Source organism: Nestor notabilis, unplaced genomic scaffold (genome assembly GCF_000696875.1).
Source record: "Nestor notabilis isolate BGI_N333 unplaced genomic scaffold, ASM69687v1 scaffold17020, whole genome shotgun sequence".
NCBI lineage: Eukaryota > Metazoa > Chordata > Aves > Psittaciformes > Psittacidae > Nestor > Nestor notabilis.
In genome coordinates, this window is record NW_009912720.1 from 29,474 (window position 1) to 45,970 (window position 16,497).

The 16,497-nt window shown below is 44.2% G+C and overlaps 1 protein-coding gene across 1 annotated transcript in view; it reads right to left on the reverse strand.

The window, feature by feature from the left end:
- The window catches only part of LOC104410749 (voltage-dependent L-type calcium channel subunit alpha-1C-like), a 115,188-nt gene that overhangs the window by 20,919 nt on the left and 77,772 nt on the right, over positions 1-16,497 (reverse strand). Inside the window, 3 exon segments of the mRNA XM_010021005.1 lie at positions 2,940-3,005; positions 6,603-6,731; positions 9,741-9,773. Of these exon segments, the coding sequence (XP_010019307.1) occupies positions 2,940-3,005; positions 6,603-6,731; positions 9,741-9,773 (228 nt within the window).

The following is a 16,497-nucleotide window of genomic DNA, read 5'->3' on the forward strand; positions in this document are numbered from 1 at the left end:
TTTTGCTTTGTCACCAGAAAAGCACTCATTCTGTAAGAAGAGGTGTCTTTTGTTCAAACAAGACTTCCTTATTTCATACGCTATGAATATGTGATATGGGGCCTTATTTTAACAGGCACTTATATGTGGAGAGAGTCCAACTCAAAGAGATCAGTAACAACGAAGAAAAAGTTTCTCTGTCTTCACCAGGAGCAAATGATAGCCTTGAGCTTCCAGCTCTGTGGGGTGCCTTGAATCTTCCTAAAACAACATAACGTACGCTGCCTTGGATCTGGATATCATCCTGCCCGCCCTTCTGGTAGCCTCCCTTGTTTCACACCACCCCCTCTCCCCCAAAATGCAGCAGTGTGAAGGTGGTACCTAGATTTTCCCAGACAAGGATGGTTTACAGCTTCCGTCCATGTCCAACCAACCATCGCTGCAACTGTTTCAACCAGACACAGCAAACATCAGCAAACGTTTTTAGGAGCCTGCCCTTGGGTGTGAAGTCCTCACTGCAGGACAGTTTCAGGCTTCTTTGGAAAAGTCTTATATAGCTTTGTTACTTTTGGGAACTGGGACTGAGAGCCTAACCAGCCCTGCTTGGCAGAAAGGTCTCTGCACAGCATAGTCAGCCAGGACTGTTTATTCCCCATCAACAGCAACGTGACAGAGATCTTAAGGACTGAGAGCTGTAATCTTGTAGCCAAAACAAGCAGCAGGAACAGAGCAGCTCTGAGAGAACATGGAGCTTCTTTTCCAGCAAATGTCACCAATAATTAACACCCCAAGAGAAACAATGACGTGGAGAGAAGCACAGGGACAATGGTGGGGAGGCCACGCAGATGGGAGGGAGGGTTTGTACATAGCAGGCTTTCTGCAGGGGTTCCTCATGGACTTGTGGGCCTTCCCCTGCCCCAGCTGCACCAACGAGGAGCAGGAGGACAGTTTAAATGCTCAGAGGCTGTTTGAGCTGAGGCAGCCCATATTTTTCATTTCAGGTGAGTTCAGGCAAGGCAACTTCCCATGCTGGAAGTCTGATTTTCCTTTTCACCCTGCAGATTACCCCATACACAAGGCACTGGTAGCAGCTGCTAAGAGTGCTTCACATTAGGCACCTATGAGAAGCTGTAGGTAGAAGTTCCTCTTCCATGGCCTCTCAAGTTTGTGTCTCCTGGGCCATGAGATGAGTGGCTTCATCCATCAGCATCAATTTGGGTTTTTCCACTTGAGCACATCAGGCAGCAAAGCTTGAAAGTTGTTAAGCTCCAAGTCAGGGCAGCAGCTGAGATAAAGTGGTAGGTCTCCTTTATGTGGGAAATTCTTACATTTTCATCAGAGCTGGTACATCTAGTCTTCCAATGTAGCTGCTTAATGGAGCGAGGATTTTCCTTCCTACGTGTCCCTATGTGTAAGGAAACTCTCTGTGTCAGCAGGTTCAAGAGAGCAGCACACAAAATGTCTGAGATGCCACTTGGACAAAAAAGTGATGATAGCAGGTCTGTGGGCTCTAAATGAAGAGGGAAGATGTGAAAAACGGTTTTCTCATTGGAAGACAGGAGGGCAGGAAGTGATCTAGTAATCTAGATCAATGTGAAAGACAGATGTATGATCCTTAGGCTACTGAGATGATTTAAACAGAGGCTTGAACATAAGCCAGGCATTAAATAGCCAACTCAGAACTAGCTGACAGAAAAGGGAATAGAATTACAGAATAAAATGTCTAGCCCTGGCAGCGCCCTGATCATTGTAGACCCCATCTACATGGGTGCTTGGAATCTATTTCTAATGCTTTGTGTAGCTGCGTAACACTAGTGTGATACTCTCAGGTGATTTTCTGTATAGCACAGTTAATCCTGTAAGATCTTGGCCATTTGAGCTAGTTAGGTATTAAAGGCAAAATTGGCAAGTTTGCAGTATGAGTCTAGTAGACTAAATGACAGCTGTGATGACTAGGGGCAATTGAGGTAACCTGTGATAATTCAAGAAAAGACTAGTTTTATTTTTCAAACTGGGTCAAGGTAATGGAGTCTATGAAAATATGTGATTATAATAACAGGAAACAAATTAAATCAAGGTCTCAGGTCGCAGATGAATTCTGTTACAAATTCTGTAGGCATTGTGAAACCAAGAAGCCTGTCATGTTTGAAGACCTCTGGAAGCAATTATGCCATGCCTTTCTATGCTTTGGTCTCTGGTCCTGGATGGTTGGCTTGTCTGAGATCTTTGGTTAACACCGAAGTGGAAAGTGAAGCTTAGTTTGAAAAGCAGCATAGCAAATGAGGCTGGCACTGTCACAGGCTGTGCCTGTATCACATGCTTTCTTCAACAGCCTGTATGCAACCACAGTTCCTTGCACAGGTGAATGCTCAGGCCAGTTCCAAGTTCTTTTTGTAAACTGAATAAGCTATTGTACTGATGCAGCTTCCTGAAGAATGGGCACAAACACAGTATTGGTTTGTTGGGTCTGATCCTGCATTTACCTTCATGGATGTAAATCAAAAGCTGCTCTTAACAACTCAGTGGAAATTATGTCAGTGTGAAAATGATGCAAGAGAAGATTTGGGTTTCTTCAGTGCAGCATGGCCATAAGCCCATTGAAAAAACTATTTTGAACCAACGAGCGAGGCGGTAAATCTCCTTTGCCACTACTGCTGGGTATTCCTTTGGGACTGTGGAGGGCAGTCACCATCCTTTTACTGTCTGCATATTGCATTCTACCATTACATGGGTCTTTTTTTTTTTTCCTTTTTTTCTTTTTCTGGAGTGTGTTCTGCTCCTGTTGGAAGTACATGGGCAGACAATGTTTTCCAAGCAAGACTGGCTGCCATCTTACCTTACTGGGTGAAAATATCCTTGTAAGCCCCTACAACCACACATTGACCTAGTTACTTTATAAGTCAGTTCCCAAAACTTAACAGGAGAAGACAGACAGAGTTTAGCTCTTTGGCATCACTTACCTGCATCCCGATCACGGCGTAGATGAAGAACAACATCACTATTAAAAGAGCCACATAGGGGAGAGCCTAGAAACGAAAAAAAGAAAGAAAAAGGAAAAGAGGGAGAACACTGTGTCTGCACCGAGCGCGGCACACAGCCTGGTCAATGCTCCTGGCTTTGGGAAACTCAGCAGAAGCTGACCCCAAACGTGGAGTCTGTAATTTGGCAAGCTGGCCACTAGATGCCTCCCCAAGCCCACAGTTGCTTGCCCTTGCCTCTCAGGCAGGCTCTGCCTCTGCTCGCACCAGTCATTGTGCAGCTCTGCTACCTTCAAGTCGGTCCTGCTCATGACGGAGTAAAGAAAGAGAGGGAAAATACAATGTCTACAGCTGCTAACCAAGAGGAGAAAACTCTCACAACCTGTATTATTCTGGCACTAATGGCCATGTGTTTTTTAATGGATCTAGCCTGGTGAAACAAACAACCCAAGAGCTGCTGAGATCCGAATTCAAGGCTTCCGCTACAATGGCTATGTGGTTAGTACCATCCTAAGCACCTAAAGCAGGCATCAGCTTTGTTGCCTGTTCAGTGTTAGGTGTCTCTGATGCTGTCTGCAATGCACTAAGACTCTGTGATCAGGTGCTGAAGAGGAAATGCAGAGCCCTGATACACAGACCTGCCTCATAAGGAAGAGGCCAGTGCAACTAGTAAAGTGTTGAGCGCTATCTGTTTCCTCTGCCACTAGCAGGAGTCAAGGGCACAGCTTGGGACCTCACAGGCTCAGGCTTTTGAGGAGGAATTTTCTACTCTGTTGCCTTTGAAATACGTAGTGCTCAGGCCAGAGATTTCCAGACTTTACTTCAGAGGCAGTGGGCCTCTCACCCTTAAAATGTGAGTAAACCCCCTGATCAAGATTTTCAATACTCCATTTCACAGAGTACAAAAAGCCTACAACATTATTATTTTTTAAATATAAGATTATTCACACATTTGAAGTTTATGCCTTAATTCAAAAGGGATAAATCCTATAAGAATAACCAAGGCTGAATTTTACGGGTTCACAATGGAGATTTCATTAAAATCTGAAGAAATAATATCAAAGAGATCAGAATATTAAAATGGCAAAAATTCAGCCCTTGAAAGAATATCATATTGAGGGCCAGGAGCAGATTCTTCTGCGTTTTATGGTGTCAGACAAATCTGTTACCCCATGATGTCAGTGGAGATACACCAGCTCAGAACTGGGCTCCAAACATTCTGTGGTCCAGACAGGACAGGAGGTGCATAACCTTACCAGTTATTCTATCTTTCAAATGGGGATGGGAAAAGTGTCATCTCCCCTGGCCCTCTGGCCCTCCACTTTCTTTCTTTGTTCTTCTGCACAGCCCACTCCTCTCCACCGATGCACCTTCCTACTCATCTGTACCCCTTACTCCTCACAACTCCTTCAGCTCCGCACCTCCCATATTCCACTCTCCTTGCTCTGTCCTCCTCTGCCTCCATCCTTCCCTGGCTACCACTTTGTCCTTATGATTCCCACGGCCTTGCCTTGCCCTCAGCACCCCTCTCACTTCCTACTCCTCCCACCCGCCTGCCTGAGCCCTGTCACTATCTCTGCAGGCAGAAACCCCACTGAGCATTTTCCCACCACCCGCTCCTCTGACCGGTGCCCCAACTTGTAAGTGCTGTGTGCCATGCATGGGGCACGTGGTAGTTACAATGGGATGTGAACTCCAGCCTAAGTTCATTGCTTATTAGGCTGCCCTGTGTGAGCTGACACTTCCTGGAAGCATGTGAGGACACAGAGAAGAGCTCATGCCAGACAGAGTCTGCAGGGATCCCAGATTTTGACAGTGGGAGTGGCTGAGTAAAGAGCTCTGCACAGTGGCTATTCATAGCTACCAAAAGAGCCTCCCAGTAGTTGCAATAGGAGGAGCTCTGGGCAGAGAATACCATGGTATAAATGGCAAAAGGCTTCCAGTGGAAAAGGCACTTGCTTGCAGTGCTTAGTCTTCCCCCCTCCCTGCTGTGTAAGATGCCTCCCTTGATACTTTCTCCCATCACCCTACAACCCTGCCTAAAAGTGAGTCTCCAATCAAAGAGGTCTGGAGGTCACTGGAGGGAAGTACCAGGAACTCCCTTTCCCATCCATCTCATCCTCTCCAGCCAAGGGCTGTGGCAAGCTGAACTCAGAATAAGAGTGAGCTATTGCTAAAGAGGTTGGAGGGGCACAGGGGAAAGGGGAGGAGAAGCAGGAACTGGAAAGTGTGACTCTGCCCCCTGCATCAGAGATGGCTGAGCTGTGCCAAGGGAATACATTCCTATGTATGCAGACAAAACGGTTCCCACTGGTGCTGCTCAAACAACAACCTGGAAGTTAGCAACCATGTAAGCAATGGAAAAAAGTCACTTGTAGTATGGATATGTCAGAAAACTGCTGTGCAATATTAGACCCTCTGGCAATCAAGGATGGTGCAAAAAGAGAGTCCTTTGCATGAGCCTGGTGGTCTGGCTACCAAGACCACCTGAGAGCTGCAGTGGAAAAGGTCCAGGTTGATCCCTGGTATACACGTGTTCTACTGCTGACAGAGACACAAGTCGTGCTGATCCATAGCACTGCAGGCTTTGGTCCCAGCTTCTGTTGCAGCTGGTGAGGTTTAAGTTTTAAAATGTGGGTCAGCTACTTTCCCTTTTGAGTCAATACAAATGCTATCAATCATTTAAAGCTTCAATCTGAGGGATATATGGTTGCTGTTTCAAGACTTGTATGTTGCACGTTACTCTTTCATGTATTTATCCAGTCATGTGTCCTGAATCTTTTCTCATGTTTTGACCACCATTTGCATTCCTGTGCTATCTTTCCCTGATGCTTCCTTCGGACCTGCCCCAGCTAACATCCAGGTTGTGCTGGCCCAGTAAATCCAGGTCGAGTACTTGTAAAATACAAGAATATGCTATGTTTAATCTCTAACTACCATTTTTCTATAGATGGCTAGGTTAGGGGCTGGTTTGGAAGCAGTTTTCTAGCAGGCGGCTGTCTCTTGGTGTTTGTTTTCCCCCAGAGGTGATGATTCTTATTGAGCCTGGTCTCCTTTTCCTTTCGCTATCTACTCTCCTACTTTACCTACCACTGAAATGTAACCTGCCTCCAGGGCAAAAGCAGCAATTTAATAACTTGGCATTGTTACCAGGGCCAAATGTATGAGGCCAAAAAGGTGAAATTCTTCCTGGATGAAAGCATGGGGCCCACAAACCTCTAATACTAACTGGAAATCATCGAAACAAGGCTTAAGGGAAACTTAACTGAGACCCAGGCCTTCTCCATAGCTGTGCATTTCACTTGAAACAACAAATACAAAATACAGCTAAAATTGAAAAAAAAAAAAAAAGAAAGAGGACACTGAAGGGTTACAGCAGGTGGCAATTGAGTTGAACTGAACTATCAAGGCTGTTCAGGAAAGTCTCAAGCAATTACTCATGCTTTAAAGATGAAATTCATACCGGGCAGTTGTTCCCTGCAAGCCCTATGTACTTGACTCTCATTCGTGCAACGTGTCACTGGTGCATGCAGCTCTGACCAGCAGCCTTTGAGCTTAGGTACTTGGGTGAAACCACTCTCCGAGAGGTCACCAAGGGGAAATAAAAAGGAATTAGGTCTTACTTAGAAATAAGTGAAAGAATACCTGGAAGGATTTGATGAAGGTCCAAAGCAGCGTCCGGATGCCCTCCCCTCGGCTCAGGAGCTTCACAAGACGCATCACGCGGAAGAGTCGGAAGAAGGTGATTGAGATGCGAGAGTTTTCCTCTGCGTTCTGGAAGCCATTGGCACAGAGGCAGAAGTTACAACAGCACGGGAGGAATGGGGGCCCTGGACCACAGAGGACGCTATGTCGAGAGCTCACTGCACTGTTCCTTGTCCTGGTACCGCTCCCTGGGCTTGCACTGTCCCGGCACCCCAGGGATGGGCAGAGGCTGGTCAAGCCTGCGCTCTCTCCCATGGTCGTGAGCTACCCTATGGGGGCTTCTGAGGCCATCAGCCTCTCCCTTCATATTGCCTGGACTTTTGGGGATTAGGGATATGTTATGCTATAACACATCCCCCCCCCGCCCCTTACATTGCCTCCTCACATTGGAAAGATGCAATTCTCCTTTGACATTGTACAGGAGGAGAAGAATACTTTCTCTTTTGACCTGTCTCAGATGTTCTACTTAGCAAACACCCCAGCCAGCAGTTCTGGAGAACCTGGTGCTGGGCATCAGCCATGTGCTGCTTCCTCTGGGGGCCAACAGTAGCAGGTCCCAGGTCTGCTCTGGGGTGCGAAACCCCGTGGGGGCACAGCATGTGCTGCCTCTGTCCAGCTGTTGACACCGCTGGTGGCCTCTCTGTCCCTGCGCTGCTGCTGTAGCCATGCTTCAGGGGGCCAGACCATGGTCGCTTGCTCCACTGCTCTGCATTTGGGCCTTTTGCATTTCTCATGACCCCTTTGTATTTCCCACAGTCTGTGCACTGACTTTTGTTTTTCTAAAGACATTTTATTTTGGCTTCGCTGCTACTGTTCAAGAGTGCAGTATTTTAAAATAGTCTTTCCTCTGGCCTGTTTTTTTTTCTCACAGCATCTGCTTTGTCCTTAAGCATTTTCCTCTGGGCTTGCAACCAGCTCTGACATTCCTCAGCCTTCATGTGTGTGAAGGCAACTTCTATCCGAGTGCTGCCATGGTGGCAGGCTCACCTGTGCCTCAATGAGGAGGCTTCCCAGCTCGAGTGGATATAGGCACAGAAAAAGCTGTGTTTCCCAGTTCATTAACCCCCTAAAATACTGTGTGAAGCCTGTGGAGCTAGTGATTTCCAGTAGCAGCACTGTGGGAATGTGACCTTGTGTCACAGGGGAAGATAAGTGTCGCCCTGCCACTTGACCTGCTGTGGAGCAAAGTGCACAGAAACTCCCTCTCTGTCCCCACCCAGGCTGAAAAGACTGCAGTTTGAGTCTAAATGCCACCGAAAGAGCAACATTTAGGAGGAAGAAACAGTGCAGATCACCCCCGCTGTTAACTACTCACCACTGTGTAAACCAAGAGAGAACAGACCCTTGGGATTTCCTGTCACCAGGCACTGAAAACAGCAGCTGCTTGCCTGTCCACTCCTTGATAAAACCCAAAGCACAGGAATTGCCCGGACAGGATTAAATGACCAGATGAGGATATGTACCTGTGCACTGTGTGTGCTCCTGTTTCCAACCCAGGATGAGCAGACTGGTGCTCAGCTCTGTTGGCCCCAGCAGGGTCTGTGTCTCAGCTCTTGCTGTGCAACCATGGGGGTACAGAGGGGCAGTAGCTGCTTGCTAGTGTGTGTGAACCCCACTCATAGCTGCAGTTTGTCTGTCTATCTGTGGTGTGAATCACTGGTGGATATTTTGGGTAGCTCCCTCCAGTCTTCAGAAAAGACTGATGCTCACTGCCTGTTTGCTGCCCATAGAGTAAGCAGGTGAAAAAGATTAGGGGAACAGCTTGTGTCAAGGAAAAGCCTGATTACCCCCTACATTTCACATTATTCTCATTTTCTGACATGGACAACAGGCTGGGGGCTTCAGTGAATTGGAGGGAATTACTCTGAGGTGAAGGAGGGAATGTGGCCTCCAAGAAATCAAAAGTCATGGCATTTGTTTCTCTCAGCACTGCAGCCCCAGGGAGCTACTTGTAAGGTCACACAACTCTCCTAATCCTACGTAAGTCCTATGTAGGAGTCCTTTTGCCTCCCTTCCACTTTCTCTAAGAAGTTAAACTCCAATGCCACCTAAAAGATCCAAATTTAAAAGTTGTGTGGACAGCAGTTCTGCTGTGTTTGTGGACCTCAAACCCCCCCCCAAAGTATTTTCTTACTCTACGTGCTGCTGCTCGTATGTCAGCTTGGCCCTTTGGATGGCAGTATGTTGGGATGCGGGTCTGGACAGAGGTTTTAGCATTCTTTCTTCTTTGCTTGCTGAGAAGAGGCAGCTGCTGTAGGCAGAAAATTACCCCTATCTTCCTATGGTCCTGGAGCAGGCAAGGTCCAAGGAGCAGATAAATAGAACAAATTCCTCTCTGACGCAAATCTGCAACTTACTGGCATCAAACCACTCAGCTAAAACCAGTCAGTGATGCCTCAGGAGATTACATTCATTTTAAGACTAGGTGGCTACAGATTAGCCAGTGCTTGAGTAGCCTTGCTTGCTTTCTCCTGACTTTCATCCAGCTTTCTGAGGTTTAGCTTTGCCAGAGGGCGGAGGTTCTGCAAAGCGGCAATCAATCAAGACACTGGAGTTACTGCAGCTCTGCTGGGGTGGTGTGGGAACTGTTTTGTACACCAAGGCAGCTGAGTTTGTGTGCCCCACTGCACGACTTTTTTTGTGCAAAGTACAAACTCCAATGTTACAGTGAGTCACCTCATTGCAGAGGAACTTCAGAGTCCCAATCCTTTCTAGTCTGGAGGCCTGGACATGAAGTCACATTGCAAAGTCATTCGGCATCACATTGATAGTGACATAGGTTGTTGCTAACAAGAAATCTTACCAGGTCTAGTTCTCTCTTGGTGATTCATTAGAAGGCAGAACAACAGTTAACTTGACCAAAGGAAAGCTCAGGATGCACAAGAAATACACATGTGCAGCATATTCACAGCTCATGTGAACACCAGACTCACACCAATACATGACATGGCAGCTTCATGCACAAATAACTAGGCTGGGCTTGGAGAGAGAACTCGTGATCACGAAGAAGAGAATAAAGGAGTGTGTTAGAAAGAGGGTCACAGAAGCTGGGAGGGTGGTCTGTATTTTTGGTCTTACCATAGAGGAAGAGCATTGGGTATGTTCAGCTGGCTTTAAAGAAAGGCAGACAGAAATAAGCTGTAATAAGTCTCCAATCAAGAGCCCTAGTAAACTAGGTCTTGGCTAACACAGGAACAACAAAATGGTAGAAGAGGGCAAACAGGAGTTTGAAAGAAATGCACAAGAGGCTGGGCTAATTCCCTAGGATCAAAGCTGGCCATGGCAGAAGTAGGTACAACTTCCACTGGACTTGATGGAGGCTGTATCCGCTACCACCACTTGTGAATTGCACCTAGCATCTCCTGCATCCTAGACATCCTGGTGTCCAGGCAGTGGAGGTACTGATTTTGTTAAAATGTTTCTTGTATCACTACTATCAAACTCAATACAGCGGCTGATTTAGCTCCCCAGCTCAGATCCAGGCCATGTCTGCACAGGGACCAGCCAGCTTCTAGTGCATCAGTCTGATTTAAAAGCCCATAATACCCCAGTGCTAAAGCAATGCTATTTATATATCCCTATTCCCTTACACATAGTTCTGGGTTGAGACAGTTTAATCAGCAATTGGCAACCCTAAAACACCCACTACCAGCTGTGGAAAGTGGGTTGGTAAAGCTGGTTATCTTGCTGTACCTTCACCCACCTCACAGCAAAGCTCCAGAGACCCAATGGATGTTTTCCTGGAAGCCAAGCTGAGCTGAGCTGAGCCCTGGTCATGCCTGGAAGAGTCTAGCTGCTGCAAACACTCTACCTGATGTTCCTTGATTAACTTCTGGGGCCATTTCCAATATTGAGAGCAATTCTAAAAAACACCCAAGGCAAATATCCTTAGGTGTAAGAAGCAGAATTGAAAATTAAATAAAACCAGCTTTACTGGGAGTCCTTCAGCTCAATAGTAACATAATCCTTCAGGCCTAACCTCTACCATATGCCAAACCTGTCTGTCATTACTTCCTGTGATTACATTAGCAAAGCTGAAACTGATGTATTTGTTCTTCTGCAATGGCAGAATTTAGCTCTAGTGCCACAGAGGGCTCTGGCAGTGTGCTCCTGCTGTCCAAGGACAGTCCAGTTACCAAACTGATGTTGTATTACCCAAATAAAAACTAAAATAAAACTAGTTTGGATGCACAGCCTATTTGGTGATATAGGCAAATGAGAACAATTAAAAACCTAAGGTACACCTAATCATGTAATAGTCTTTTGGGTTAACACATTGGTTTTGTAGTGACAGATTTCATTGCTTTTATCCTCCTCTTTCATGTGTTTGCGCTTGTGTTTTCTTTTCAGATCACATACAGGCAAAAGTTGACTTGAATACCAAATAAAGGAGCAGTGCCCACAGAGACATTTCTCACAGACCAGGCATAGATTTAGATTTTGTGTTGCTGGGCAAACATCTTTCCAGCAGAGTTTCTCTGTCTCATCCCCCTTCCTCTTTCTAGTTTTGCAAATCATCTTTTCTAACAATAAAAGGACCTTTATTCTGCTAGTTGCTGTACTCCTGATAGAAGGTACAAAACCTCTTCAAATTTACTGAAGGATGCCCAAAAACTTTCAATACCTTTCATGATTCTCCATCCTTCCTGGCTGACAGTGTTGGTGCATATGTGACTGACTGGCTGAAGAAGCCTTGTAAGTTACTGTGGAATATTTTACCTTAATTGTCATATGGATATTGTTAGTATTTTATCAGAAAGTGCAGATAATAGTAATGTAAGAAAGTAAAAAAATCTTTATAAGAAGATATGACTATATAAGCCACTGTTTATATGGGATGCTCAACTTGAAGGAGTTAGCATCACATTGAAAACTAGAAACCAAAGGTTCTGAGCATCTTTGGCACTGCTAAAAAAGTGTAGTAGAGGTTGATTTACTCCTCTCTCATTCCCTGAGCTAACTGGCCTGTGTTTTAAGTTGGGGTCAAATAGCACATTATATCACTACTTACAGTAAAGGCTCAAAAGCAGCACGAGAAAGTTTCTGTTAATATTGGCAAGTGGTATTTGTTTGAACTGTAGCACTGTGGGCTGAGGGTCCTGATATGCTTGTGCATGCTGTATTTTGTGCATGAGTATACGAGAGGGAAATCAACCCCCAGCTGTGGGTTGCAGAATACATTTTCTGATGTCCACATAGGTTTCAGGGAGAAGCCAAATCCTACCATTTTCCACTCGTGCCAAGAAGTCACCATATGGACCTGAGCACAGATATCTGAGAACCTGTTACTGGGACTTTAAAGTGTGGCTATTCCTAACTATAAAGCCAAGAGAGTTATCCCTAGATTTTCTAAGAATCTTCAGCCTTGCACATGTGGGGATGCCAATTTTAGGACAAGGACAGGCACTCAGCACCTGGGAATGTACTAGTCGCATCAGTTCACAGGGATGGAGGCATGGTACTTGGAATTAAAGGCAGTCTCAGGATTTAATTTCTACAAATCTCAAAACAATGTGCAAAAGCAAATCCTCATCTGTTTGATGTCTTTGAAAGGACATTTGGAGAAGCTTAACAGAAGGCAGCCTTGGCTGTACCCTGTTTTACTTGCAGCCATCTCTTTTGCGTGTGGTATAACCTGCAAAGGAACTTCAAGTGTTCTACCCTGCTTTTGTCATTTGGGGCACAACTAAGTAAGAAAGGGGAACAACAGTAACAGTGAGATCAGTCAAGAGATGCTGCTCTGTGCAATTTCCATCATAGAGAAAATGGACCTGAAGCATAAATCACAAACAAGACCAGGGGCATATCAAGAGTGATGTAGAATGAAACCTGCTGAGAAATATCTGAGGCAGGATGCATCTGTGCAAAGACACTAAATGGGAATGAGTGCAATGAAACTGCTTGGGCCATTTCTTTATTTTCTCTTGATGTCAACATATTTAAAAAGATAATAGAGATGCTAAGGAGCAGAAGAGGTCAAGAAACAGAAAAGCCAATTCTAGAAGCCAAAGTAAAGATCCAGTAGGATAAAGACTGAGGGAACCCTAAAACATGTCTGAAAAGCTCCTTGGAATATTGTTGCCTGCATATTATCTCATTTTAACTATGGTAAATGTGTACCAGGGCACCAACATTTTAAACAGACACATTGCTCGAGCTGCTGTGTGTGCCCTTAAAGCCCCTACAGGCACGAAAGTGAAAGGTAGAGTTTACGCCTCTCATGAATCCAGGATCCCAGGTAAGAAAGTCTCTGGGAAAGAAGTTTATTCAATGGAGGGATACTTAAAATCTCAGAGACCAAAGCACAGAATAAGGTGACCAATAGTACTGTATTCCTGCTAATCATGCTCCACCTGTGTATGTGGGAGTAAGGCATACTGGTGGCTATTTGCAAAGAACATATGACCTTCACATGGGAACAGGGAGCATCAGAGTCTCCAGAACCTCCACACTGACTCACATATCAGACCCGGTGTCTGATGTTGCCATCAAGTCACAGGAATAGTATTTAATTTTTTTTTAAATTATTATTATTTTTTTCAATTGTTTTGTTGTTCTGGATTTCCAAATTTTGATAATAGCATGAATGCTTTGAAAGATAGGAGAAGATAAAATTTGCACTCTAGGAGAACTAGTTTTAATGTTTCAAGGGCAATAAGTAACAGTTAATATCATATGACGTTTATGCTATAATGTAATCCATTCTGAAATTTTGAGGAGAGGTTACTTGGCATTTCAAAGCTGTAATGACAGGAGTTAAAGTATAAGCAAAAAGGCTACAGACTTTGTACCACCACAGTGTATCAAAGCCTCCTGAAATATCCATGCCCTGGAATATCTTCTGGATAGATAAAGATTTAGAAGAAAACAATAATAAATAGATTCAAATGAAAGTTTCAGCAGAAAAATTCTGAGGAGAGGTATCAATCCCAACTCATCCTTGTGGAACACTGGAGGTGGAGGACCATGTCGAGAGGTTTGAGTTCCCTGGGATTTTTGGCTGGTTTACTGAGAATTACAATGATTATCCAGAGAAGCAGCACCTAGAAATGCCTGAAGGGAAGCTCCATGAGGCTTGTACAACGTATATTTAATCAATACATTCAAGGAGGCTCCTTGACTGCTGGGTGAGTATTCCTTGTTAGATGTAGAAGCCTGACGACCACTGAGATGGTGGTATAGGCGAGTGGCATTCCCATTGCCAGCACTGTGATGGTAGTAATTTCTTTTTTACACTACAGGACGCACTGAAGATGATGAGTTCAGCTCCTTCAGTGGATCCAGTCTTTGCTAGCAAGTCCAAACAGAGTTTTTTCCAGTGTTTGAGGAGGAAAACTTCCTTGCTGATAGCTTTTTTACTTTCCAACAAGGTTTCTTCCAGTCACAGGGAGGAGTCTCTTTTTGTAAGACAGAATTCAGCCTTTCTGTTGCAGAGAACTTTGGCCTGGCTTGATCTGGGCAACATTTATGCAACCAAAGTCAGAGTTGTCTTAGTCAATGCAGTGGTACAATGGCAGCCTTCTAATTTTGCCTGGTAGCCCTAGGTTTGAAGAGATACAAGGAAATCTGTGTTTGAGACTTTGGCACCATTGGTATGACAGAGTATCTTCATATTTCTCAAGAAAACAAATTGTTAGATGCTTATGTTGCTTTTTGTGACAAATCTATAATGGCATATCTCCACTAAGGAAAATATGGCTTGTGGATGAAGCTCTTCGGAGACCATTTGCAGTAGCTGGTTGTTGGTGATGGATGACTGATGTTTCCTTGATTGCTGTTGACATTTGGAGAATGAAGTTACCCATAAATATTCCATATCCTTTGGAAACTTGTCCATTTGTCTGTTAGCCTTCTTCCGTGAGGAAAGGGGTGACAGGTATTTACTCCTTGCTTTTTTCTATTAATTGCAGGAAGGATGCCTCTGAGAATCAGCACTGTAAAGTTCACCTGAGCAGGCTGCAGGGCTGTGTAGCTCCTTAGCAATCCTAGTCTTTTCTAGCTCAAATTTGTTGTATCTAGAGGTCCTCCAAGAGTCCTGCATAGCCATACTGCATCTGTGACCTTCTTGGACACAAAATGAAGGGTGAAAAGAGACACTCTGGGAAAATGAACTCATTGTACAAACATAGATAAGATTTTGAGTGGAATTAAAAGCAGTTCCATTGAGCGATACCTGATGAGCAACAGTGATTTGATTTTGTTGCTACAGGGGATGAGAAAGAACTGAAGGGGTGTTTGAGCTGCTTGACCACTTCATCTTTACCAGATATAGGGCACACAAACAGGGCAGCAGCAAGCCAACAGCACTACTTTTCTAGAGATTTTTCTTTCACACATGTGGATCACACTGGGATGAGATCTGTAAGGACCTGAGCTTCAAGAAGAACAAGAATCTACCCTAGTATAGGAGAAAAAGAGATTTAGAATTTGTGCCATGGAGACATGACAAAAGAGAAGACACAACTCTCTCCTGTCAAAAGTCTAAAGTGACCTCAAGAGGCTAGCTGAGTAACACAAGTCTTTGTGGAGAGCTGGAAAAAGTCAAGGTTTCAAATCAACTTGGCTGCTGGCAGGTAATAGCCTGCCGTTACACAGGGGAGTTACCACAACCCCTTCCAGACTCATCTGTCTGCCACTGCTGTGTGTGGTTTTAATCACAAGATCTCCAGTGATCATCCACCTGCCACCAAAGTCTGTGAAGTTATTATAAAACCAGGCAGAAATGTATCTGCTATTCTCTGACAGGGAATACTACTGGATTGCAGATGGCATAATTCAAATTCCCCCAACCTTTCAGTGAAATCAAACTATTAGCAAGATAATAATAACAATAATAACAGTCAGTCAAGCTGCTCAAACTCTGCATTCTTTCACTAAGTGTACAGTTCTTCAAGAATTTCTGGGAATATTTTTAACAAAACTAGCCAGATTTTAATTTTTTCCCCCTACAAAAATGTTTTCTGTTAGAAGAATGCTGATGCTGAAAGTGAAATGTTCTGTGGGGACATGTCAATTTTGAAAAAAGCATTTCTGAAATCTGAGATTGAAATCTCACATTTTGTCCTCGCACATTTCGAGTTTTCAGTTCCATTAGAAACATTATATAACTATGGAAAAAAAAAATCCCAGATGAGACTGGTTTTACTTTACTTAAGTAAATGCCTTGCTTTTCCTTGATTATTTCTATTGGAGTGATCTCTTACAGAAAAATTTTCAATGTAAAATTTTCATTGTATCTTAAAACAGAAAAAAAAAAATGTTACAAGGGGCATTTCTGAAACAAAAAATCAAGCCTTCCTATAGCTCTAACCTGAGTGAAGCATCAGAGACTTCTTGATAATTTTCATAAACTGAGGTTTGATTTTAATGCCTATTAGAAAAGGGTGTCATCTTACAGGAAAATAGGGAATCAAGGTTTATGATGCTGCCTCTACCAGGGCAAATGGTGAACACTTTGCTGGTTCCCCTGGAAAAAGCCCTGAGTTGTTTCACTGCAATGTAATATGCTAATCCTCAGACAGATCTGCAGAAGATGGAACTAGATGATCCTAAGGTCCTTTCCAACCCTGACTATTCTATGATTCTAAGAGACTGAGATCTCTTGGACTAGGGAATTAAAATTTTATTTGGTGTAATACAGGCAATTACAAAAAATGTGACAGCTGCAATGAAATTTGCCATTACATTTCTGCCTGCACTAACTCATGTAGATCAGCAGACATCAAGTGTCAGCTCATACAAATGCAATATACAGGCATTTATAGTTCACATAGATTCCACATGATCTCAGATCTTGGGGGAAATATTAGCATAACTGTATGCAAAAAAGCCTATT